Source organism: Lepisosteus platostomus, chromosome 3, assembly GCF_059453375.1.
Source record: "Lepisosteus platostomus isolate fLepPlt1 chromosome 3, fLepPlt1.hap1, whole genome shotgun sequence".
In the NCBI taxonomy this organism is placed as follows: domain Eukaryota; kingdom Metazoa; phylum Chordata; class Actinopteri; order Semionotiformes; family Lepisosteidae; genus Lepisosteus; species Lepisosteus platostomus.
Window position 1 is genome coordinate 12,154,610 of NC_142613.1, and position 27,592 is coordinate 12,182,201.

General features: G+C 38.5%; 2 protein-coding genes across 2 annotated transcripts in view; both read right to left on the bottom strand.

Moving 5' to 3' along the window:
* Positions 1-11,591, bottom strand: part of LOC148674394 (extracellular matrix protein 2-like) — a 31,005-nt gene extending 19,414 nt beyond the window's left edge. The window contains exons 1-8 of the mRNA XM_088627074.1: positions 11,294-11,591; positions 10,350-10,478; positions 8,395-8,615; positions 6,705-7,116; positions 6,233-6,348; positions 5,147-5,279; positions 3,985-4,142; positions 2,900-3,039 (exon numbers count right to left, since the gene is read on the bottom strand). Coding sequence (XP_088483200.1) covers positions 2,900-3,039; positions 3,985-4,142; positions 5,147-5,279; positions 6,233-6,348; positions 6,705-7,116; positions 8,395-8,615; positions 10,350-10,478; positions 11,294-11,471 — 1,487 coding nt within the window. The 5' untranslated portion in view covers positions 11,472-11,591. The remainder of the gene's footprint in view (positions 1-2,899; positions 3,040-3,984; positions 4,143-5,146; positions 5,280-6,232; positions 6,349-6,704; positions 7,117-8,394; positions 8,616-10,349; positions 10,479-11,293) is intronic.
* Positions 11,592-18,000: 6,409 nt separating this feature from the next.
* Positions 18,001-25,837, bottom strand: tnnc1b (troponin C type 1b (slow)). The gene is made up of 6 exons (XM_088627139.1): positions 25,684-25,837; positions 21,664-21,694; positions 20,558-20,704; positions 19,964-20,078; positions 19,118-19,254; positions 18,001-18,620 (listed from the first exon to the last, which is right to left on the bottom strand). The coding sequence occupies exons 1-6, from the start codon at positions 25,705-25,707 to the stop codon at positions 18,589-18,591; spliced, it is 486 nt and encodes a 161-aa protein (XP_088483265.1). The 5' UTR covers positions 25,708-25,837; the 3' UTR covers positions 18,001-18,588.
* Positions 25,838-27,592: the final 1,755 nt, after the last annotated feature.

Sequence of the window (27,592 nt, forward strand, 5' to 3'; positions counted from 1 at the left end):
TCTTGTTATTTCTCCGCCCTTCAATAATTTCCTAATAATTCTTCCCTACAATACTTCAGTTCACATCTGATCAAAAAGTTGGTGCATCTCTTTTACAGCTCTGAAGCCTGACAAACATGAAACTGGATAAATGTACAGGTTTCTGTTTTCATAACTAATTCTATTTAAAATATTTGTCTGACATTTGAGTAGTGAAAACTAAAGCTGATAATTTGCTTTAATCACAATTTGCACTGCCAGCAATGTGCGCAACAACTAATTCTTGAATCTGTGATGAATATTTTGACATGAGACTTATTTCGATATTTACAGTATATTGTACAATTACAAGACACAAATAAACTTTCAGAAGTATTAAACAAGGCCCCTGCGTGAAGTTTGTCATCAGGAAATTTGGAATAGATCTCACAGCTTGGAGACTGCTGATTTGAATCTGGACTGTACAGGAAAGTCTCAAGGAACAGGACAATAAATGACTTGATAGCATCTGTTGTTAACCAAAGGGATTTGTTTATAAAATGAATGTGTAGCGGCAATGCTTATTAATAAGACAGAATTAAGTGTTGCTGTGCTTTCCCAAATGAGGCCTCATCTCTCTGTTCATCTCTGTGGTGCAGCCACAGAGAAACTATTCATCCAGGCTGATTTAAAGATGTTTTCTTTTGATAAGGGACAGCTCCCAAATGGGTATGCACTAAGCTAAGCCTGGCTATCATGATCAATGGTCATCCATTGGCGCCTATCTGTCTAGGGAGTGCCAGATGGACATCTGGACTGCATTCCTAAGTGTCAGGAGTAAGTGACTCATATCTCACCTTGATCAACCAATCAGGGACTGGTAGGGCCGAGTAACCCACGTGGGACTCTGATGCCCATGAAACTTTCAGCCAATGAACGAGCTGAAGTTCCTCCAGGTAAAAACAGGCAACACAGAGGGCCTGAGAGACTATTGTGGACTTTTCTAAAGGGAATTCAAAGGAGAATTCCAGGGCAGGACGGCCCAGGAGCAGAAGGCTCCCAAGGGCAGGACATTCTCGCAGCGCGCCTCCTGACCATCCTGAGACTCAGCCCGGACAACCACGGAATGGCCAGTGTGTCCAAGTGCCAGAACTTTCCTTTGTTCTAAGAGTCGAGAGCGGAGGTTGCCAGAGAGTAACCAGAGGATCCACCCGAGGTTAGCATCAGCAGCAAGGCTCGTGAACAGGTCAGAACTGTGGACAGCTGAATCACTATTCAGAACTAGCTCTTCATCAGGAACGAACCAGTCCTCTTCCTGACTTGCTGGGACCCACAGTCATCTTTTCTCCTGTGCGCAAACTTTGCTAGTTAAAGTCAACACTAACTAGCTGGTCAGTGAGCATCAGCAGCGCACCGTCGCAAGCCGCACAGCACAGCCTGGCACTGAGCCAGAGAGCGCGGATTGGACAGCAACAGCCTGCAACTGTTTCTGAATCACCAGAGATTGGATGAGTATTCAACTTCAATGCATTACAGCTCGAGAATTCAATTGTTATCCCAACCAGTTGATATCAATTTAATTCCTAAGAGTTATGTACTTGTTTTGAGTATCCAATGTAGAAGTTGTAACCAAGTTCATTTACGAAACGGTCTAAATGAATGATATACTGAACGTATGTCCTCTTGATATGTGTAACACTTTGTAACTGATTGAATATACAGTATATCTTTTGTATTCTGATAACCCTCTCGATAAGATCTGTTAGGTTTACATGCATATTCTATGTATTAATAAATGTATCCTCGTGTATTAGTACCTGTGTGTGTGCGTTGTTTGAGTTATATCGCATGGTTGGATTCTAAAGCCTTCAAAAGAATCAATTTTGTGATTTACTGCTACAATTAATAATTGTCCCAGTAAATGCCCAAACCCTACAGAACTGGTGCCTTCAGAGAGCACACTACAAATGTCACATACAAAATCCAGATGAAAGAGGTGATTCAGTTCAATCTTCATCAGACAATATTGCATGGCCAAGTAATTAAAATAATGAAACACGTTAACAAAGGCAACCTAAAGGTCCAGTCATCCATCCATATTCTAACTTCTTTTTCCCATTTAGGGTCATGGGGGAGCTGGAGCCTGTACTGGTAAGCAACAGGCACAAGGCAGGATAAACCTGGACAGGACGCCAGGTCATTGCAGGGCAGAGACACAGACACAACCACACACACTCACACGAGGTCCAATATTCCAATTTACCTACCAGCATGTCTCTGGGCTCTGAGAGGAAACTGGAGCACCCAGAGGAAACCCACGCAAACAACAGGAAAACATACAAACTTTGTGAACATAACACCCAGGAACTGAACCCAGGACTCCAGTGCTGCAAACCACCAATGCTAACCCCTGTAAAATTGTTCTGCCCTTGGATATAATCTTTGGATATAAGTCTATAGTCCAAAAAACTACTAAAAGCTTTGACTTTCATGACCTCCTTTTGTCTATTATCTTTCATTATACCAGCTACAAGACCATTAAAATTACAGATGAGAGAGGGCCATTGTGCCCATAACATTTGTGTTGTGTCTGTTCTTCTTGTTCTGCCATACAATAGGAATCCTGTTTTTTCCATGTTGTTGTCTGGGCACTTGTGGATTTTGTGTTTTACCAATGAATTTCCTCCAACCAAGACATCAGCTCCACACACACAGCTTCAAAATCAGTGTCTACTGCACCTTAGATCAGCATAGATTTTTACTTTTAACTGTGCTTCAGACTCTCTACACACTGTGTCTGTGTTTTTAAAGGAGAGTCATAACTCATACACAGAGCAGACCAGTGGAATAATAATAAGACCAAACTAACTTGAGTTGAGGATTCCAGACAGAGAGCTGAGAGCACACCCAGTTATGAGCTCTAAATGAAGCTGGTACTCACGGCAGGTGAATCCATGCTCTAGGAGCAATGCGGTTCTCTTGGATGTAATTGTTGCTCAGCACGAGAACCTTCAGGTTGAGAGTTTTGTTCAGAACTCCCTCCTGGATCTCCTCAATGTGGTTTTCATCCATGTGCAGCTCCTGCAGTACCAGATGAAGGTTTCAAATCTGACCTCACATGGTAAACAATTCAGAATCCACAGCTCATTTCTTTATCATAACGGACTACTCATTCATCTTTTTTTTTTGGGACGGTCACATTATTTGATGGCTTCTTGTGCCATCTGCTAAAAGAAAAAAATAATTTTACCATCTCAGAAATATAGTTAGATTGAAACCTGTGCTTGATATATGATCTCTTCATGGATTTTTGCAGCTTGAGTTTGGCAATTACTACTGCAATTACAAGGTCCTCTGCTAAAATAAGAAGGCTCCAGCTTGTTCAAACTGCGGCTATTATTTCACACTAGGCGTTATATTACAACCGGTTTTAAAATCATTACAATCATCAATTAACTTTAAAAGGGCTTTTCTAACATACTAAGCTCTTCATAATCAAAGTCTTTCATTTCTTCATGATCTACCTATTCCATATGTCCCAGTCTCTCTTCAAGTTCTAACTCTCTGATTGTACACAAAACCAGCTGAAAACAGTTACTCTGGTGTTACAATCACTGTCTAAATGAATGCAATCCCATACACTTTCAGCAAGATGAAACATTCTAAGTTTAAATTTGTTTTATACAAATGTGTTTTTAATCAAGGCTGAACTTTCTTCTGTGTGCATGTTTTCTTGGTTTTAACTGCACAGTATTCTGTGATGCTCTGATGGGAAGAGCTCTATATTAAAATAAATGTAATCTAACGATTAGATTTAAATTAATTGAGGACAAAACCACAATAAAACAGAACTATAATCCCTAATATGGACATACATATACTGTATATCTTAATCGTTAGAGCTTAATTTTATCCTTGGATTAAACTGTACAGTCTCTTCATAGTCTACTTGAAACATTACTACTTTCCCCACCTTCATAAGGGGTTATGCTTTTATTATTTCCTCAATAAAGGTGGCAGACAAACCTGCAGGGAGGCAGGAAGACCAGGAGGGATAGTCCTGAACCTGTTCTCATCTAATCTCAGGTAGATGAGCTTCTTCAGTGGTCGGAAGGCCAGAGGAGACACGTTACCATCATGTAAGTCATTCCCCTCAAGCTCCAATGTCAACAGCCTTGAGACACCTGCAAAACACACCCACTTCATTAACAAAGGGTATGACAGAGCAATCAGCTATTCTTTCTCCCACATACTGTACTCAAGGGGGTCTCTATCCAGAGCAGTGGTTCCCAGCACTGGTCCTAGATGAACACTGGGTCCAGTTTGGGGAATTCAAGTTCGGGGAATCAAATCACAGACTATTGATTTGATTTCAGTTTTCTGTTTGGGACATATTTGTAAATTTGCCTGGACTTGTCTTTGGTTTCAACCCATTACCAATTTCAGAGTTTCAGAACTACTGGGGTGCACTGTCTGAAAGTTAAGCAACTGGCCCTCTGCAGAAGGAGAAGAACGCTTATTGCTTTGTGTTTGGTGGGGAGATTAACACGATATTTTCTCAACTATCAGTGACACTGCTATTGATAAAGTAACTCAAATGACTAAATGTGTTGTATTTCTTGTCCATAGGCTCCTGCTGCCCCGCTACCCTGTATTGGATAATGCGGTTAGGATCGTCGTCCCTCCTCTTAAGGGCGCTCTGACCTTTCCCCCTTGGCATTTGTTTGCTTGTGCCATGCCCCCCGAGCACCGGATCACCGCTGTCACGTCCTTCTGTCTGTCAACCTGTCCTGATCCTCTTTGTCTTTTCCCTGTAGTCCTTCTCCACTTACTTCCGGATTATACCGTCTGCATAGGGTCCTGAACTACGCTTCACATAGGAAAGGGATGAATTTTCCTTGTCAAAATGTGTATCTCCCTGTTTTTCTTTTTTTCATTCATATTACTAAAAAAGTATACATTGTGTATCTCTAAAAGAAGTGTATGGGATCAGTTTTGTTCTGTAATTGCTTCTGTGCTTGCAATGGGGAAGGGGTTAAAATACAGTACATTTAAATACAAATAAAGAATAATTAGATAAATACAATAACATTTTGTTCACACAATTGCCCTGTTGTACTACATACGCTATGCATTATTACTATTCTACTTTATTATACAGAGGCTTCCTCTGTTTCACAAAAGATACCTTTGAAGCTCTGTGGAGTCAAGTCATTTATCTTGTTGTCATTCATCTTCAGCTCCTCCAACGATGCCGGCAGCTGAGGGATTTTTGTTATTCGATTCCCATCCAGGTTCAACCTCTTCAGCTTAGTTAGATTCTATAGCCAACAAATTATAAATATTCTTACTGGTATGGAGTGTGAGTTACTTATTGTCACTTACCGTACCACATTAAGTAATATGAAAGACAATGGTTAGTTACACAATAAGTACCTACTGTATGTAATGTTATCTAACTAGATTAGTCATTGAAAGCAAATTTTCAACTGACAATAATGGCTTAGAATAAAAACATTAATACAGCAAGGCCTTTGTCCAGGACAGGAGCAAAGTAACATGCTCAACAGTACCCCATCTGGAATTTGAATCCACAGCCTTCTTAGTTAGAAATATAAAACCACAACCACCAGTCCATTCGTTGCACATACTGTACATTAACACACATACAGTAATACATTGTAAAGTTCATCTTTGCACATACTGCACAGTCTTCACTGTGGAACTATAATTACAATATTTGGATTTGATCATATCAGTAAAGTAAAATACAGCAAGTAATGTGCAGGTAAGCTCAATTGAAAATAAATTATGCAAGACAAAGTTAAAAAGTTTATAAATAGAAGGATCAATGATTTTTTTTTTAATTTCCTGTAGATTTGTCATGGTGAGAACAAGCAAGTGACACGGGTACAGTTTAGCTCTCATTTGCTTGACAGCAGTTCATTCACAAAAAGACCCTTTTAAAAATTAAGAGCATACATCACCAAGGTAAAATTAAGGTTATGCCATTAAAAAGCTGCACTTCAGCATGTGGAACAATGGAAAACCAACACTAAGTAAGCGATGAAACAAGAGAGCTAAGACAGCAGTAGGTTTTTTGTAAATCTACAAGATTGCAGTTTACAAAATGCATGAATTGTAATTACAATTAACAAAGTTTCAACAAATGGTTTGGCTACAACCTATAACATTTTCTGTGGGGGGTTCTCAGTGGCCTAGTGCAGCATGTACAGTATAAGAGAAATGGTGTCATATCTGAGTACAGGCTTACCCGAAACAGGTCAGGATGCAGAGAGGAGTCATTCAGCTTGTTCTTGCTGAGATCCAGCCACTCCAAGTTTGGCAGTCCTGCAAACGCCCGCGCCGGAATCTTGGATATTGCGTTCTCTGACAACAAACAAGAATGTACAGGTTTAGATCAGTGCACACACTGATTCTTAACTCCTGTGGTATTATTTGATGTTTTCTTGCTTATTTTATTTAAAGCAGTGAGACACAGTATGTATAGTAATCTGCAGATGTAGGTTAAACAAAAATTTGTTTTTGATTGTCCCATGCTCATTATTGAATACTTTTTGAAATATGACATTATTAAATAATACACACAGTATTAAAGATTAATCATGGGCTATAAGCAGTCTGATGTTTCCATCTTGTGTATTAACTTACATAAGATCCTGAGTACTAGGCACCTCTGTGGTGTAACATAAATGAAGTTCCAGAATTCAGGCACGTCCCCTCACCTGCCAGGTAGAGAATCTTGATGCCAGGGTCTTTCAGAATGGGCACATGGGTCATCCTTGAGTTGCTGCAGGCAATGGTAGTATCTGACAGCAGGCAGCCTATGGGCAGTGACTCCATGATGCTGGTCCTGGTACTGGGGTGCCAAGGGTCACCGGGGAGTGGGCGCCCAAGGAACCAGTCATCCAGCTTATCGTAGACCTCATCGAAGTTATCATCAATGTCATCTAAGTCAACTAGCCGGCGCCGGCTTCCGAGACGGACCTCCTGGGTAACAGTCGACCTGTCAAGAGCCCTTTTGGCATCTGTCATCCCCCTGCTACTTCCTTTTCTCTTCTCTGGGGCGGGTCTCACCCCCTTCCCCTCTTGAATCTTCCCTGTTTCCGGTTTCTTTCCCATCTCCTGTTTCCCCACCTGTCACGAGCAGGAATGTGAAAATGGTAATGTGGACATCCTGGAAGCTCTGAAACTGCAGTTAGCATTTTCCAGCTCTTCTCTTGAACTACAGAGATCATTTTATTTAAATTAACAGTACCATTTAAGTTAAATTAAAGTCTTGTTCACTGAAATCCTCTTGTTTCACTGTCTCTGTTAAATTGCCCTTGCCCTTACTTCCATCCATCCATCAATTCATCATTTTATAAATTCTTGCAAGCTATTTAGTCAATCTTTTCTGATCTTTTAGAACAGGAAGCATATTTGAAAAATGACATTCCAAATCCTGAGATACTTAGTACCGCTGCATTCCAATCTCTTTTTTTAAAAACTTTAAGGGATGGTGCAATTACAGTACTTCGGGCTTCACTTCTGGAATAGCATTTGTTTTTAAACACTTCCTGTTCTATGAAAAGCAAAGGTGTAGTATCTCATGAGTGGCTTTATATATCTACAGTATGTACCTTTCGAACAAATTGGCCAAAACGAATGTGTCACGGTCGACATCCCCTCTTCCAGGAGGCGCTCTAATCCTCTCTAGATAGTCCTTTTAATTATTACTTCCTGGTGTGTCTAGTTAAGTCTCTTATTTAAGTTTTCTTCCCCTCCAGCCTTCGGGGCTCAGCTTTGGAAAATGGTTGTCTCATGGCCCGCATACCACCAGACTTCACAGGGACGTTTGAGGGCACAGTCCAGTAATAGTCAACCTAACCTTCTGAGCCTGGGGCCTGGGACGAAGCCCCATAATCCTGGTTTTTGTTTTTCATGTGTCTGTTCCTGTTTTGTCTCCGGATGGGTTTCCAGATAATGGACATATGGACTGTTTCCAGATTCTCCTGTGGACCTCCCTGGATTTGTTGCTATGGATACCTACCCTTCACTTCTGCACGGACTTCCCTATCATCACTGTGAGCACCAATAAACCTTGTGTGTGTCTTCCCTCAACTCTGTTTCCTATTCTTTTTTTGCTGCCTCGCATAAGGTCTTAAAATACTCTTTCCGCGGGAGCCTGACCTGGCAACCATTACAGAATGTCTGTGACCAATTAAAAGCATTGAATTATGACATGCAATTCACAGAAACTCATATAAAGCAGACTACATGCTTACATATAGAAGAGTGTTTTACTCGTGTCACTCTTGATCTGGAACTTAATACAAATGCAATAATTGTGAAGGTGAAGTTGGCCACTTAGGAACTCTACTCCTAATTTTCAAATGCAAATAACATATTCTGGTTAGATTGACCCTGACTGACCTCTTTCCCTTGAGTGGAAGTGGCTTCTTGCCTCTTTGTCTTGGCATCTTGGCTTTTCTTGGTGGTGTCTGGTTTGGGTGAACTGATGACTTGCAGCAGTTTGCCATTCTTGTACATTTTTCTCCTGGTCTTCGCCTTGGCCTCCTCCGGCTTGGATGTTTGCTTTGCTACTTCTCCGGGGATTTTTACTTTCTGTGCAGGAACCAGAGGGTCCTGAGGGTCTGTAAAAGGGTTGAATTAAGCGTCTGCACCAAATTTCTTCTTTCAGTCATACCAAGAAGTGACTTGTTAATTTTCAGATGTGTAAGCAAAAAGAAAAATTACAATCCAACATCTTAAAGTTGGATTGTAGTGATCATTAATACATGGTCAGCATGGACGTACAAATACTTCTTTTGGTAGCACTTTGGTGTAAGTGTGAGTGAAATGACTTGACATAGCAGAAATTAACAATACAGTTCAAGCTCTTCTATATGTTAAAGTATTTTGAGAGCTCTAAGATTATGCCACAGTGAATTTACAGTACTGTACCTTACAAGAATATTCTACTCAATGACATCACATTTAATGTCAGTATAAACTTTTTTATTTAAAACTGTAAAGATCAAATAGAACACTGTTGTACAGTAAATAAAAAACTGTGAAGGACATACACTAAGTGAATGCATAATTATTCAGCTTCCTAAGATAACACTTGGTGGAAGCTATTATTGCTGTCAGTCTTTTTGTATAGGTCTCTATCAACTTTTCACAGCTGTTCCAGTTCTGACAAGTGTGTTGATGATTGTTGATGGACTATAGTCTTTAAATATTACTGTAGCTTTTCTTTTGGATTCAATGAATTCAGGACATTGACTGAGCCATTCAAGGACATTCTCTTTCTTTTTGTCAAACCATCCCAGTGTGGCTTTGACCTTGTGCTTCATGTCATTGTTTAACTTAAATGGAAATGTTCCATCCAGTTTTAGATTCCTGAGTGAATCATGCAGGTTTTTCTCTAGGATTCAGTTGTGCTCTGCTCAATCATCACTCAGTTCCAGATGCTTCTCATCACTCCCTGCTGATCAGAAGGATCCTAATAACATGCTCCACCATGCTTGACAGGATAGTGGGCGGTGTGCTACAACAGTCTTGCACCAGAGACAAAGGTTTATGTTTAGTCTGACCATCATACCTTCTGCCACATGTCTGCAGTATATCCTATATGAGATTTAAGATGACTACCATTTCAGATTTTCAAGCTTTCAGAATTGCTGTGACAAAAGAGGTTAAATTCTTGTACGTCTGAGAAACTTCTAATTTTTTAAAGTCCAATTTCTGGCCTACTATCAGCATTTTTAGTATTATCAGTTTAGAGTAGACTGTGAAGATGATCAATATTATGTTCTATACAAGAATGAGGCATTACTTTCTCTGAACCATTTCTAAAACTCTGTTGCTTCTTCACATCTGAAGCATCTGAAGCAGCCAAAGTTGTGTTTCTTTTCTTTATCTTTTTGCATGGAATGCACCTTTATCATTGACTGCCTTAAAGTATTTTCTATTTTTCCTGTGCAGAAAGGGTGGGGGAGAGAACAATATTATTCACTCTTTTCTCTATTATTCACTATAAACATTAGTTCCTAGATTAAATATTTCTATATATAATATAGATCATTATATATGTAATAGATCATTAATATATTTACATTATTGAACACTAACACCAAATGGTTAAAAGTCAGCTCATGTAACAAGCCCAGCCTTGCAGCTGTATATATTTCCTAGTAAAATAAGGACATACTGGACTGCCAGATTATAAAAGAGAAGACAGTTATGTATAGTAAAAGGCCACTGAAAACACAAACAACACAGAGAATGTTTTCATTTTGATCTTTCCCACCATGACATAATGCTTGATCAGTGAGGCTTTCTACAGAGTTGTGTCGATCAGCAGATGTCGTAGGCAGGCCTACCTGTAGTTCTGCAGGGGATGCTGTTACAGGTGACTCTCCCTCTTTCACAGAAGCAGATGGAGCAGGGGACGGGACTCCACACTGCCCCCTCAAACATGGCCATTCCATTGACCAGGCAGTGGCTGGTGCCTATAAGACCAAGAAAGATATAACAAGTCTTTGCAGATCCCACCACTGGCACAGCAGTTACTGTACAGTAGGTAGTTAAAGGTATTTAATGTAAACAGGAACTTTTGAAGATACAGTAAGTTGTTATGCTTTGAACACCTGAGCAATATTAAAAATAAGAATGATGCTCAGGTGCCTGGCACTGCCATTTGGGTTTATAGAATTTGAGCAATTTTAATGGGTCTCATTGTTTAGGGACAGATTCCAGAAATATTGTTTTAACAATATGGTTATTCTTGACTGCATACAATTGACAGAATTGTTTGTGTACAGACGTTTCTCACCTGTTGTATTTATTCTTAATGTCCACTAATTATAACACTTTTACTTGAATGAATTAATGGTTATTTAATTAACGGTTTTTAGGTAAATGTTGATATACTTTTGTCTATGAGATAAGTCAATAATATACAGTATGCATTGGGGCTAGTATTTTATAATTTAACCTAATGTAAGTTTCATATTATTAGGAAAATTCATAACTGCATAAGAATAAAATATCACAATTGCGTTACCTATTTTGGAATCTAAAAGCAAGTAAAACAGTCATCTGAGGTAAATGCATTACCAACAAAAATGGGATCCATTTAAGCTACAAGGTAGAATCCATGAAATATACAGTATTTCACAGTGAACAGCCTCTCTCTGCATTAAACTAAGTGCCAATTATGCCCCAAATAAATAATGCAAAGATTAAATACACCACACAACAAAAAAACAATTTTATCTCTTCTCAAACGTCATAAATTGTCTTCCTACAAATGATATACACTCACCAGAAAAGATGTTCAGGTGTTGCCCAGGCATGATGGTTGATGGTGCTGTAGCCATGGCAACCCTTGCTGGATTGGCCGAGATCCTTTGTGAGTTCTGGGCCTGCTGTTTTCCCTCAGCCCAGCTCTTGTCAAGAAACATGACAACGCAAACCCAAATGCCAAACAGAACTGTCCCCATCTTTTACTCTGTATGCGTGTCTCTTCTCTGTGTCCTAAACAAGCAGACTAAGGACTGGAATGGTTCTTAAATGCTCTCTAGAAGTTTTTTTCCACACAGGAGATAAAGAGAGAAGGTATGAGGGGGAGTGAGAGGGAGGAACGAAGAATATGGAGGAGGGAAAAAAAGAAAAACACTTTAAACAAAGCCCCTCTTTCATTCCTTTAAAAAAGTACCTACCTCTTCCCACCCTTTTAAATAAACAAGCAGGAAAGTTAGGTTTCAGTGGAGGATGATGTCATAAAAATAATCATGTAAAAAATGATTAGCCCAGAAAGTGGACAAATTTACCCTCAACATCCCACCTAAAAATGTGTGTCACATCTTTTAATAAGATTGGTGGAAGTCAATCTTTTCTGATAAAAGAAACCAAACAGACATTTGGAGACATCCCAGCCTGGCCACACGCCACTGGAAATGTATATTTTGAAAAGCAGGAGAGGGCAGTTTTTGAGGCCTAGGGGAATGAAAAGGTGCTTTGTGCCCCTGACACCAAAGGCCTAGCCATTGCTGTATGGTCTGGTCAGCGCAGCTCAAACTATAAAATAAGCAGCCAAGCATATCTGAAAGCACTCAAAGTTTTCTTTGAAATGTAAGTCCTGTTTCAACAGTTTCACATTTTTACCTTCCAAAAAGTGGGTTTTTAATTTTTTGTCCTGTGCTTTGTGCAGTCAAAGTAAGACACAGTGATTCACTCTATTTGGATGAGCTGTGTGTACAAATCAATATAATTCTGCTTGTCATGCTGTGGGTCTCATTGCGAACTGGTATAGTGAGCGACTTGCAAAAAAGGATTGCAGCCACCTGAGAAAAGCATACCAAAAGACAATATTGTTTCTCATTACTCATAACACAATTACTTTTTAATTGTTTATAAGAAAATACCTTTCTGATTTTCTTGTGGTTACTGATCTGGTGTTTAAACCAGTGACAAAGCAAGGGTTCAGATTCTAGTGTATTCTGTCATGATACTACTGTACATCATGTGTGCTGTGGTTGCCTGTGGTGTCCTTCCGGCTGTTAATCTGCATTACTTAGTACTGCTCTCTGCAGGTTCTTCAACTGCAAATGTGATTGTAATGTTCCATAATACATAATAAAATTGTTATAAATATTATCGTGCTTAATAAAGCCATCTCTGAAATACATAAATATAAAAAAACAGTTCAATCCTTTTTAGCCTTTTGTAAAGACACACTGACACATGTTCTCTGATGTCATTTACTAAAGTTCTGCTTTGAAAGACCTTTTGAGCCACAATTTACAGTATTTTGAAATAACACACTACCGAGAAGTACAAAGACATGTACCATACAGAGCCCTCCCAAATAAAAGCATAAAAATGCCTATTTTTTCACAACACTGTAGGCATGTTTGGTGCCCATTTCAGAATCCCTAGAAAGCACAAAGGCAGAAAATAAGATATAATAAAATAAGATTCACATTCTCAGTGCAATTCAAAACGCCATAGAAGTTTGTTTTGTTTTTTGCAGTAATTTAACAGGTTTTTGATTAATCGACCTATCTAATATTTTTTTCTTTCTCAAATAATTTGGTTTTTTGTATGTATTTGACATAATAACAAAAAGCAGTGCATTTGGTGCATGAATGGGTACATTATAGTTAGGACTAATTTAACTTTGTAAAAAGTCCATTTTTGGTATTTTTCTTTTTTCTGGTGTGAGTGAAGGGATTAATCGGTTACAAAAAGCTGGCTTTAAGCCCTTACATTCACGTCTTCAACAGTGTTTGAGAGAAAAGGGGAGTCAGAGAACCTGTGTTATAACTGAGCTCTGAGGTTCATTTCTTTGTACTGTATGAATGGCAGTAGAAGACAGAGCACAAAAAGGTATCTCCAAAATGGAAACAGTCTGAAACAAGACAATAAAGAAATAAACAATACCCTCATCTCAATACCTCTCTTCACCTGGTGGATCTGTTTTTAAGACTGTGTGAAAAACTTAAACTTTGTGTGAAACACTACGCTCCCAGCACTACAGTAACCTCTGAGTCATTTAAAGAGATCAAACAGCAATAACTATTTTAAAAACTAGCAAAACATAATGATTTGCTTTTTTATGTACAGTAATTGTTCTCTCCACTCAGAAGTGACTAGAAACCTAAACGTGAACCTAAACAAATGAGAGACACACAATTCTCACCATACAATCCTTTTACGATATTATGAATGTTCATATACAGTAGTATGGATACGTAACAAAATGTTGAATAAGTTGCGTCAGCATGCATAGGCTACAAAAGAACAGGTTTGGAATTAATTATTTATTCCATGCTGAAAGGAAAAGAAAGTGACATGTTTCGCCTATGAAGAAGTTACATTGTGTCTATTTTCTTTTTCTTTCAGTGTCGACTAAAACTTTACGTATTCCCATAGAATACGTTTTCTGATAAGATATTACTAGAAGTAATCATAATATGTTGTCCACACAACATTGATCAATAAGACTATATCGTAAAACTACAAGTTCTCTTACCAACTGAAACTGGTTGATGAAGAAAACTGGCCTTATCTAGTTGCAGGGACAACAAAATGAAGTACCAGGACTAGGACAATACTAACAAAATTTGTCATCTTAAATTGGTCTATCAAATGAGAAAGGCTAGGTGGACTTTAGGACATCATTCAACCGGGTGCTGTGTGTTATTCCGCAGATAGAACTTAGTTTTACCAGGCCGGACCTTGTAGGAATGGAATGACAGCTAGTTTGCCACTAGATGACGCCAAAACGCATCTCTCATTTTCTTTTTCTGTAAACAGTTAATAAAAAAACAAACTGGTAGCTGCTGAACAGGTAAAAATGATTGATTTCCTGTTCTAGGCTATTGATCACTGTAGATAAAAGATACAATACTATCTGGTGAACAACAAAGCCATGAACAATGACTGTTTTTTACACCTTTTTTACTCAATTCTATCATTAATTCAATATTGTGATATTGATATTGATAATTGTGATTGTTTTTTTTTTTCATTCTGTGTTTAGAGGTTCTTTGAGGCTTGCACCTTTTGAACAAAATCACAATTTGGGATACAAAACCATAAGTAAGAATGCAAAATAATCACAAACAGTAAGAAGAACAGGCTAAGTAAAGCTAAAACTTGACTATATTCTGAGTGATGCCTTCGGTGTGTCAAGCTGAATTTTCAGTGACCCCAACATAGCAGCCTCAACAATGTGGTTAACAGTTTATTCTAAGCACAGAAAAAAAAATCTCGGAATAAAAATGGTGTTCAGTTCAGTTTAAGGGCGGAATTTAATTTGAACTTGTTGCCATTTATGCCCTTATGTTCTGTTTGCAGAACCTAGGGTCGGCCTTATTTGTTCCTTCTTGTTTTGTCGGAAGTGGTATTGCACGGTCACATAAATAAACGTGGGGAGGGCAGCTCAACTGTGTCATGTCTGACTTGACTGTTTGTTGATCTTGTGAGGCAATGGCAGCTAAACAGGAAATGAAAACTGAACGCCCTCCATGTGGCCTACTGAACACATGACCAGGAAAGTGGAGGAGAGTGCACTGTACTGATTGTCAGACCTGGCCACAGGAAGTCGTGAGTGTGCATTCCTGCTGGTGCTTCACTTGACCATGGAAATGATGCTGTTGCAAAATAAACATCCTAACAGAAATAAATATACATACAGTAACATCGGCTCTGCATAAGGATGTCATTCAGTTGATTTTCAAAAAATGTCCCCTTATTCCTTATATACTGCATTTGTCTCACAGGTAATGTCTCAAAAGATAATGTAAAAAACTGCTTATTAAAAATTTAATAAGTAGTCTGTTTACTTTGTAAATACATGTATTTAATAATTACTTTCAACATTCTAACATGGTAAGGATATATTACAGATACTGAATTTGATATAAGGATAACAAGCATTATACTTGAATAAAGGAATAAATAAATAGAAAAATCACATTCTATGCGAGAGATAAAACATTGAAAGACAACACAGTAGAGTAAAAATGTACAGATTCCGACAACATGCTATTTTTTAGGATTTTTGAGAAGTGTTTAGGGCTTATTCAGTGTAAAAGGGTTCATTTGGCATTTGAGCAAAGTCAACCCCTTGAACTCTGGAGGGCATAGAGGTCTCTGCTGTCTGAGGAGAGGTGCAGAGTACTGTATCTCTGGAGCCAGAGAAGATCTCGGATGACTATGATTACAGTACATACCAGAGTGGACAGGGCTGCAGTAATTAATAATATTACATCAAGCTTCAATTTTAAAGCAAGGAAGCACAGCTAAAGACTGGCAAGGCCCTTGTTGACGTTACACGGCGAATCATTCTAGTATACACAAATTATCATTCTAAACATAAAATATAATGCATATAATACAATATTTTATGACTGGTTGCAATGAAAATGCATTTTTAATCGTTACAAAAAATTCCAATCTACCCAATCAATGCCTGACAGGCCACATGAGAGCCTAGTCCCTTCACATTATAGGTGGCTTCTCACCGTCCATTTCTCTCTAAGGAATTTCAGTCACTGTTAGCCTCGACTCCTTCATATTGCTCCTTTTCTCTCTAAGATATTTCAGTCACTGTTAGCCTCGACTCCTTCATATTGCTCCTTTTCTCACTAAGGAATTTCAGTCACTGTTAGCCTCGACTCCTTCATATTGCTCCTATCACCTATTCCAGGTTTCCCTGTGTAGCCTGGTCTATTTATGTGACCGTGCGATACCGTTTCTGTCAAATTAAGAATGAACAAATGAGGCTGACCCTAAGCTCTGCAGACAGACCATAAGGGCATGAACAGCAACATGCTCATTTAAGCATATGCATGAATATTATGTTTTAACCCAGTTTGACTGTAAATTACATTTCTAATAAACTCATTTTTCCTTCTTTTACTCTTAGTAAAAAGGATCTTTTTAGTATCTTCTTACCTAGTATCTTAATAAGGTAAGTTAATGATGATCAGGAAATGATTATGTTTATCTTACTCACAGAGAAGTTGTCTGTGGAGAATTTTTATTTGTCTTTGCCCTTTTCTGCTTTTAAATTGAAACCTAAAAACATCGCCCTCTAGTTGTGGAACTGAATATTCTGAATTTAGGACCAGTTTTTGAACAAGGGCAAATAGAAGGTTTATTACAAATGTACACTAGGCTGTAGTAAAATGTTAATTTCATTTTTATTATTTGTCATTTGAAGACTAAGAAAGTGGTTAAGACCATCACAGTCACCCTCATTTGTTTATGTGGAGTCCGAAAGTAAATAAATGCTAAAGAGAATAATGCAGGTGGATGCTGCACATTGGTGGTGGTGGAGGGGAGTCCCCATTACCTGTAAAGCGCTTTGAGTGGAGTGTCCAGAAAGTGTCAGCAATTATTATTATTATTATTATTATTATTATTATTATTATTATTATTATTAATAAGAAAAACAAGAATAACTTTTCTATATAACATTCTTCAATATTATGAAAACAATGTTTAATAAAAGTGAAAATTCTAAAGAAGTATTGAATTATCGTATACATATATATTTTTTTCTAATATTTTTCTTTAAATGTTAAATCTGAAAAGTTACTACAACTACACAACTACAGAGTATTAAATGCAAGCAGTTCATATAACAGTTCAAATAACAGACGTAAACAGATTGCAAGCTTTTGTTTGCCTCTGATTTTCTTTTCACAAACAATTTCTATTTTCTATTTTCTTTTTCACATGGGGACTGGAACACTTTTAGTATTTACCTTTCCACTCTGGAAATGCCAATAGTTTTAAGACTCCAAATACAGTGCATCTCCAAATTACAGTATAAACTACATGAGAAGGAAAGGGATTGGCAGACATGCTCCTCCCATACAGAGACGTTCATCTTTTGACATACTGTCTTGTGTATATAAGTGGTTTATAGGAGAGTTAGCACCAACCAGACAAGTGGGTCTTCCTAAAATTACTGCAGGCATGTTGCTGTTTCACCAAAAACAAACTCAGGCTGACTAGTGCTCACTTGACCTTACACTCTGTGCCAGTTGTGTGGTGCCACAGGGGAATTCCAGTTATGACAGCTAGTGATGTGCCCATGCTCAAACCAGTGACCGTTGAGTCATAAGTGTCCATTTCTCTTCATTATCTCTTCAACCATCTTCATAGTTAAGAGCCCATCCTAGGACTCTTTAATGGTTTCCTTGACTAGTAAAAGTTAACTCAATCTACCCAATATATTTCTACCTCAGGTTTAAGTCTTAACCTCTCAGAACAGGAGGCCCTGTTTTACTCAAGGACTGGATCTATGGAACAATGGGACATTAAAAAATTGGTATTGATTGGGATGGTGTAATGCCAGGTTTGCTGAGGGCTTTCAATTCGTGTACTTCTGTGCTCGCCTTCACACAAGCAGTGGGGTAACAGGATAGCTGTCCATTCACCAACACAGAAATTCAGATGAATTGGAAACAATGTAGCCCATTGCATAAACGTGTCAATGATTGAGACAGGTAATTGGACTCATGATTTTTTTATTGAAAATATACAGTGATGTGATTGTACTTCATATATATGTTACAAATGTGTAGTTTACAGGTTATTACATTTCAGGCCTTGTTATCCGTTGAGTTATATCCAATAATCTAGAATTTGGGCAATATCCGATACCATATACTTTAAAAAATCAAATAGATCTAAACATGTTATGAGTACCACTGTTAGTATGGTATTACTTAGACAGGATACCACTGTTTATAGCAGTGAGCTGGGATTAAAACAACTAACATTACATAAATTCAATAGGTAAATCAATGGGTGGGTTTGCATTTAAACTGTAGTTTGACACAGATTACCAAGAGATAAAAAAATGTCATAGACATATACCTGACATTTTAAGCAATGGTCTTAATGAAAGGCTTAAGTTCACAGAATGTTAAGTGGACAGAGAACAGTGGTGTGCGACCATATGCTAATGGTTGCATTGCTGCTCAGTGGATGGTGTCACCAAGGAAATTCAGCTTCGGGATAGGAAAGGGCAGGGGCTGTTTTTTCTTGTACTGGCAAAATGTTGAGGATGATCTTGAGACTGAAGAGACAGAATATTTATTCTACTCCCTTCATGAACTCCAGGAATTCTGGGGATAACCAAATAAAAATGTTACATATACTGTATGCGTACTGTATGCGCAAGAAAAAAATCAAATTGTGCTTTGTACTTTACTTTGGGGAAGAGCAACTGTTCTCTTTGGAGAAATTATGTCTTCATAAACAATAAATCCTGTGTAATTCCTGTCATGTCAAATTAAGACATAACAGTTTTGTCTTAATACTGTACATACAGGTGGTGGGTTTAAGTTCCTGCTGTAGACCATGAGGGAGGTAATGTTACTCCAGTGTACCCAGCTGTGTTTGCTCCACAAACTATGGGAATCTCTCCTGTGATAGACTCCAGTCCAGAGGAAAGTACTGTGCTCTGGAGTCCATTAATAACAATAAAACCAAGATGGTATGGACTCTACCTTTGAAACTACACATGGCAGTCTGGAACTGTAACATACTTCAGGTTCCTTGTTTCCTGTTGTCTTTAAACTCTTTAAACCCTGTGCGTGTGAACTGAGACGGTCAGGCTCACCATCATAGTCAATCTTCCCATCGTTGTTTTTGTCTCCGTCCCTCATCAGCTCCTCAATGTCATCCTCTGTGATGGCCTCCCCAGTGGACTCCAGCATGAGCTTCAGCTCGTCCAAGTCGATGTACCCGTCTCCATTTCTACAGAAGGCAAACAAAGTGTCATGGGGTCCCAGCTGTGTGTCCTGCCAAGGAAGAAGCCATGGAGGAATTCTTAATGGCTTTTGAACACTGTTAATCTTACAGATAAGTGAGTCTGAATGGCATCATCTACTGACCTGTGTAATGGGGGATAATTCTAACCATCCTGCAGAAATGTTCAAAATTAAAGATTTAATAGAATAGAAGCAAAAAAAAAGAACATTTCTGATATTGTTTCTCAGTAATACTGTAGGTTCTTAAATAATAACAAAATAAACATTTCAGAACCATTTGGAATTATTAGGTAATATCACAAAGACTGACTATCCAAAGTGAAAATAACAGCACAGTACAGGATATTATGTTGGATCCTCTAAGGCAATACCTTAACAAAGGTGTCTGGCCATTATGCTTACTTCCATATCTTCCATATACAGTAAAAACAGAAATGTACAATGTCAAAGGTTAATGCGCAAACATAATCTAGCAAATAGGAATCTGAAGGAGAAGTGATTTTTATTACTGATTTTGAGTCTAGTACTGACATGATTTCAGTAGCAGCTCTTGACTGCACATGAGAAGAGAACCAGAGAAATAGAGTTGGCACTTAAAATTCAGCATAACGTTTAGGTAGTGTTTTCAGAGATGCGAAACTAGAACACCATGAAGATGTACAGCATGTGCCAATCTATTTATCTGAGTGCCTTACTTGTCAAACATTCGGAAAATCTCTCCGAGCTCCTCTTCTGATTTTCCTTTGCTCTCTTCTTTCATGCACCTCACCATCATGACCAAGAACTCATCAAAGTCCACTGTCCCGCTCCCTGTCAGGGCATACACTCATTTACCAAGGCATGGAAGAACACAGCAGAGCATGGGCGGAGATCAGCACCAGGTGCTCTTCCGAATAATACAGTGACGTTCACAGTTCCTGTGGTTCTTCAGTTCCAAATGCTACTTCTTATTGTTTAAAGAATATAAATGCCTGTTGTGTTTTTGCAAGGTGGGTCCTGAAGTTTTCTTTTCTTCTTCTAGCCCTGAGAAAGTTGTCGAAGGAGACTGACCAAATATCAATGAAAAATTAGATACATCGCATGATCTGAAGCTCAAGGTGGAATAGAAAAGAGTATTACACGACTCAAAGCATACAAATGTTATGTTATGGCTTTAAAACATTTGTCAATAAATGTTGAAGGTCTCTCTTTAGTAACATGCATTGAAAAGGGTTGTACAAGGATGTTAGCTGAATTTAACAGAGATTCTGTGGCATATTTCTGCATCCGCCATACAGAAGCTGACCTACCATCCTCATCTACCTCATCAATCATCTCTTGCAGCTCCTCTGGGGTGGGGTTCTGGCCCAGCATTCTCATGACCTTCCCCAGCTCCTTGGTGCTGATACAGCCATCCTCAGCGTCCTGGACGAAGATGTCAAAGGCAGCCCTGAACTCTACAGCACCAAGGGGAGAGTGACAAAAGGGAAAACATCGTCATGTTCTTCCTCAGTATTCACGAACACTACAAGCATCAGGATCAAAATATGAAATTATGAACTTGGTCCGGATGCAAAGCAGAAGTAAAGCATCCATTTCTGTCTGTCTGTGTCATCCCATGCCCTCTAAGGCAGAGGGGAGTGATGGACCATAGTCTTTCCACTCATGGTTGATAATGAGGTGGACAGACTAGTCACCTTTTCCATGGAGTCATTGAGGGGCAGTTTAAACCAGTCAACCAACCTAACCTGCTTATCTTTGGGATTTGGGCAGAAATCAAAGCCTCTGCTGAAACCCCATACACACATGGTGAAAGCAAAGAAGTTGAATGGGTTGGAGCTGGACCAGGAACCTTAGAACTGGGAGGCACCTACACTAACCACCACACCATCTGTGGTCATCATTTTACAAGGCTGGAAAATGTGTTTGTTGTGGTATTACCACATTCAGCACTGCCACCCATAAACGATGTCAGTACAGCCTATCGATGTGGAGATACTGGAGAAGGAAAGTGTGGTTATGTGCTTTTCCAAGACATTCATTTTAGAAAATTGTTATAATGAAATAAAGTACATTTATGCATCTTTTGATGGGACCAAAGAGCTCTAAGTAGAACAAAGTCATGAAAAGTGAAGGGGGTTGTATTTACAGCACTCTATTGAGGAAATAATCTGTCTGATATATTTGTTATATCTGATCTGATCTACACTGTACAGTATATGTCTGATAAATATATGTTAATATCACGTCAGTGATTTTTGATTTGGTTTATCATTAATGCCGAGACTATTTTTAACATTTTGAAGATAACTTCATGTAATATGAGTGTTTCATTTGCTTGTTTTCTCTGCTTCAAATAACAAAGCAGGTAGTGATAATTCAGGAAATTATTTTCTCAACACAATTGTGTACTCACCATTTTTCTGCTCTTCAGTTAGGTTTTCAACCTAGGGTGACAAATAGCAAAGCAGCAATTGAGAATGTGTCATGGGAAATCTGAGAGAATCTCAAGCTATCCAATAACTTTCCAGGACAGTGAGAGATAATCTGCAAATTGATGTGTAAAGTTGAAAATTGTCCTGATTCCCAGTTGTATGATGAACATCAGATTTTAGAATAATTAAAAATTGTTTACTCAAAAACATTGGTACTGTACCTGCTCTATTAGCACATCATATGTAATGCATTTGCATACTCTAAAAATGCAAATGCATTAAAATGTAGATTTATGGTTTGTGAAAATCATTTAAACTACAGTATGGCAAATGGAAAATCATATAAATAACAAATATATACATTTATGTTAATTAGAATCGTTTGCTTTAATGTGTTAAGCATTTTAGTGGACAGAAATGAGCCAAGACAGCAGGGGTTTAATAGAAGACCAATGAGTGAGATGTTTCTAATTTGAAATTAAAATAATCATTTATTTTCAATGTGATTAACTATTTTTTTTCATTCATTTTAATCTAAGTGACTTGTTGTAGCAGAAGCAGTTTATAGAGTATTACATTCTTACAGAATGTACATGGTGCAAGAGTAATGGAAGGTTACTTTTATGATAATATCCTTCGTTATTAATACACACACAAGACAGGTTTGTACTTGGGAGGGCTTTACCTGTCTTGTGAATGAATGACTCGTCATAGCGGTTCATCAATAACTTTGTGATTAGAAAAACTTGTATTTTTAATTATTATGTTTTGCTGACTCTGGCAGGTAAGATAAAATACTGTTATGCATTATTTAAGTCCAACTCCAGCCTTTTATATTTCTCTATCTATATCTACACTAATATAAAAAGTCTGCAGACATTGCAAACAAAAATATGTTCCCTAGTTTACAATGACATTAAAACCAAGTTCTGATAATTGTGAAGCTCAGCTTCAGCTTCAGCTTCAGTATATTTTGGATTCTTGTAGGAATAACGGAACCTGTCATAGATTTATAATAGGTTAGATTTTAGCCCTTTGTTCTCATCTAGGAGGTTGTCTTTACACTATTGCGTTTTCAAGTCATTTAATCTCCAACCTTTGAGGGGATTTTTTCTTGCCAAGGTTCTAACCACGCATCTTAATGCCTTAAGGATATTCTTAGCTTCTAATATTTTTCTGGAGTAATTTGCAGCTGACAGAAGCTGATGCAGCTCCCCACTCAAATTACAACACCATATCAGACAGATATGAAGTCATGCTGGACGTAGAGGATGGCATTGAGCACTGGCACATGAACCCAGCATACAGTATACTGCAGGTACAAAGCAAAGCAACGTCACCTGCTATAGGGTTATTCTTTGACATGTAAAGGGAAACCTACAGTATGCTTTCTCAGAAGTCCTTCAAAATCCATCAATTGTCCAGGGAGACAGTCTTTAGCACTTCAAAGTTCAAATCCAACCAGCATGAAAAATGTGACACCACATGATGTATGCAACTTAAAGTGAATGCAAGTATGACAAAGCTGCATATAGCTATCATACCAGCGTGTACTTGTCCTGCTGTTCTTGGAAGTGGGCTGGGAGCTCAAAGCCATTTGTCACCACTGTCAGCTGCCACAGCTGTCTCCACCAGCCCTTACCCAGGCAGGCTATTGTCAGGTCATTACCTTACCCCCTCATTATTTCAGCAACGCTTCATGTTACAGACTTTATGTCTTAATCAGGTTACAAACATCTACCTGATAAGAATAGCAATGAAAACTTTCAGTCTACTTACACAAATACAAAATGGCTGTACGCTTCCACAGACAAGAACTGTGATTGGAAAGTTTTAATATTTTTGCTCTATTCTATAGCATCACTTTTTTCAGATCGCAAAACCCCCCATTTTAGAAAATCTGCACATATTTCATTATTATGCATTTGATTGATGGCTTGTGCTTATTAAGATAACCTTCATTCTAGAAACCCCTGTTCAGATTAGGGTAACAGGTCATGAAGAGAGGTTACATTTTTGTCCACCATTGTGAAGTTATATCGCTTTGGCTTTGTCAAAGCTCTCCTTTGCAGTTTGATTCTTAAGTGGTAATAGCTATATAATCCAGGAAGCTATCATGTCCTAGTTTAAGATCACCATTTTACATTTTTTCGAGGTTCCTACCTTATTCCCACATTAAAGAATAAGGTCCTGTCCTTTTCATGGGCTGCTTGCTTTTTAAATTTAGAATCTACCCCATTATCTTCCTTGTATGGCAGTGCCAAGCCTTTGTAGATTCCTGCCAGTAGACGAAGTTGAGGCCTGTGGATTTCCATTTCCCTGTGTGCATGCACCTGATCCTTTTCAAGCACTGGAATGGATTCTCCCTGAAGAAAGCCTCCCAGAGACACCTCAGCCGAACCCTCCAGTTGAGAATGTAGATTCCCTTACAAGGATCCTACAGTCTTGCATCACTTTCTTGAGTAATAGTCAGCTATTCACACAGCCGTCACCCGAACCAACAATCTCTGGACATCTGCTGAACGGGCACATTTTCACTGGTTGCATCACATTGGCACTGGCCCATTGTTACATGCCAACCATGTTGCTTTCTGGGCTAACCCACAGAGTGGGCACCGATTTTTATTATCCTGCAGGCTGCCTTAATTGAAGGTTGTAAATTATTTGGGTTATGACCCAAGCGAATGGAGGAAGCGAATGGATACAAGAAACAGTGGCACGATCGGCGTAAACCAGGATTTTTGTTTTTTTTCATCAAACATTCCAGGGCAAAATTAACTTTATTCCACCTAGTGGTAGTCCTTGCAAAGGAAAAATGTACAGACTATAAAGAAATGTTGCCGTCTGTAATAATGTAGGGTCAGTAACAGTCTGAAAGCCACACATCTACCTGTACTCCGCCGGGAGGGCAGGGTTTGTTTGAAGGAACAATTTTGATGGTCCATCATAAACAGCTACGTCAGCCTAGAGGCATATCTGAATGGACACCTAAAGCAGGGATCAGGGGGTTATCCAGTCCTCTATGTTACCAAGTTTAGTGTGAACCACTGAGTGGGGCACTGTTCCATTCATAGTAGGCAACATGGAATTGTCCAATCAGGAACAGGGTGGAATAGAGGACTGGTTCTGACAACAAACTCCCTTTTTTGAAAGGACCCTCCTTTTCTCATTCATAACGTAGCAAAGGCAAAACAAATTATACAAATAACACATATAAACTAAATCAAATCCAGTGATGCTAGACATTGCATTTTAGATCCCTGATATTACAGTACAGGAGAATTGCAAAGGTATTTTAATATAAATCAGTCTAGCTAGCCAAATCCAGAATCAATAACACATTTTATGGAGCATGCAAACATTGCAAATATTTTGTTTTTCTCAAAAGTGCAGAATCAAAAGTTGCTTCTTTGTAGATGAATAAACAAATGTGGTTTTTCTCACTGCTTTTCAAGTGTTGTGTGGATATTGATAGTTCTACAATTGCACTACATGTATACACTGTATTATTTAAAATCATAAAAGATACTTCAATTTGTGTGTCCCTGCCTACTTTCTGACATGTTGTCTGACTTGAACAAAAATAATCTCATTCAACAGTGACTTGTTTCCAGCGCAGTGTGATCTGATGAGCTGATGATCTGTGGACTCACTTACAACAGCTTTTGCAATCACATGAAAAGACTGTGCCTGGTAAAGTACAATGGGTGGGTGAAAAGAACTGGGGCTCAAACCAACAAGCTGAACCACTACACACAACATTTTGTAGCATCTCATCTTTTGTAGAATCACACAAAAACCATCAACTTTCACCTAAACTTTCACCTCGCCTATTTTTGCAATGCCTAATCCTCCTACAGCTTCTGAGCGCTGTTATGGTGGAAATACAGTTTCTTTGTACAGATGCGCCAGGCCCTCCAGTGCAGCCCGACACTAATACAACCCGTTCAAACCTTGACTGATGTGAAATGAACCCCCTCAATGCAGAGCCGTAGACTTACCGCTGCCTTGTATACATCATCCATGGCTGCAGCCTCACACAGACAGAGTCACCCTCAGCAAAGGCAGAGAACAAAGGCGAGGGGCAGCACCTGGTGAGGGCTTTTGAGGCACAGGGTGTATAAATTCTGGCCCTGCGTCACTATGTTCTCATTAGAGACAGCAGCTCTATAAATAGGGAGAGAATACAACTAGCCAGACAAAGGGCTAAGGGTGGGGGTTGACTACATAATCCAGTGGGAATGTCAGGATGTTATAAATGGAGACAGTTTTGCCTGTTTCACAACCCTGGTTACCTACATTCTACATTGAACTAGCTTAAGCTAACTCTCTAAAACATTCTACATTCAATCTTAATATTAAATTCTGAAGGCACAGCTGCCTATTGAAGGCATAGTATGTAACACTACAATGCCTTCCTTGCTGTCATTGGCTTTTTTGCTGTGATTGACAATTTGACTCAAGGCATTGTGGAACTATATGACCTCAAAGGCTTGCTGCAATAGGAGCACTGAAGTAGGATAAATGGAGCATCAGAGGTGAAATTCCCCTGTTTTCCTGATACATGTTAACTTCCTTAGTTTGAAATAAAAGTTTTGACGTAAAAGTGAAACCTCATTAGTATGCTTTTAAAATCCCTTGCCTGTTCTGGAGAGGAATGTGGCCACTCCTGCCCTGCACAGCACTGAAGATTGTCGTGACTAGGTGGCTATTCTGAGACTAAGCTCTGGCAGCCCTGTGTGCATTTAAAGATGGAACAGTCATGGCCATGTGTGAGGTCTCCAGCTGGAGACAAGGGCTCCTCAGAATGATAGTTAGGGGGTATAGGTAAAGGCTGATCTTGGAGTTCTTGTGCCTTTGGAAACAGCTGATGGTTCAATCTACAGTCTAAGACAGTGCCGTCTAAGTCTGGCATAGCCAAAGAACCCATTATAGGTTCTTTCAGCACTGGGGACAACATACAGAAAATATGGCCGTGAAAAAAAAACAGAGTATCAGAGTTTTCATTACTAAGTCAGTGAACGTGGTTTGGAAATTCTAACATTATCATGATAGTAATTTATTATGAAATTTCTTATTAAAATAATATTATAGGTTAAATGATGGCAAGGACAAAAATATTGATTACATTGATCTCTTTCGCTTAAAACAAATGTGTAAATAGCTATTGGGGAAAAAACAGTGTGTTGGCAAAATCCAAGCAGCCTTTCTTTTTATGCTAATGAGGCAGATAAGCAGGAAAATGCTTATATCAGCTCTATAAATCCTTGGATGAATACCTTTTGTAATTTTTCCAGAAATTTCTAAATAAACTTTGAATAAAAATAAATACCAGTACCTTCTCTTACATCAAAAAGGATACTGAAAACTCTCTTGTTTAAGCTTTATGGTTATTGTTTCTCTGAGGGGTGGGGGGTGTACAATTATTGGTTATACAGGCTATAAATTTTCAGTCTCATCACAAATTCTTTTGTTTTGATATGCCTTATATACAGTAGCTACTGTGTTTCAATCACATTTATTACATGAGGGACTGCTACACTTCGGCTATGTTTTGAGATGCTGAGTAAGATGACTAAGTTATATAATAATAATAATAATAATAATAATAATAATAAGCTTTATTTTATATAGAGCCTTTAAAGGTGGCTTCTCAAAGTGCTTTACAGGATGACAAGAACAATAAATAAGAAGAATACACAAGAGAAAACACAATTACTATATATAGAGGAGACCGTGGATGGTGGTACTAAGAAAAGCAGAGGGATGAAGAATGGAACCAGTTAAGTAAAGGCTTTTCTGAAGAAGAGGGTTTTGAGTCTGGATTTGAAGGAGTTCAGAGAAGGTGACTCTCTGATATCCTTGGGGAGAGAGTTCCAGAGCTTGGGGGCATAACAGGAGAAGGCCCTG

What these genes read in the sequence shown, in the direction of transcription:
- tnnc1b (XM_088627139.1), bottom strand. Translation starts at nt 25,707, where the DNA reads ATGGATGATGTATACAAGGCAGCG. An exon ending in TGATGAGGTAGATGAGGATG is followed by an intron (nt 20,079 to 20,557) that starts GTAGGTCAGCTT and finishes ATGCCCTGACAG; the next exon opens with GGAGCGGGACAGTGGACTTT. An exon ending in TGGGAAGATTGACTATGATG is followed by an intron (nt 18,621 to 19,117) that starts GTGAGCCTGACC and finishes GGTTATCCCCAG; the next exon opens with AATTCCTGGAGTTCATGAAG.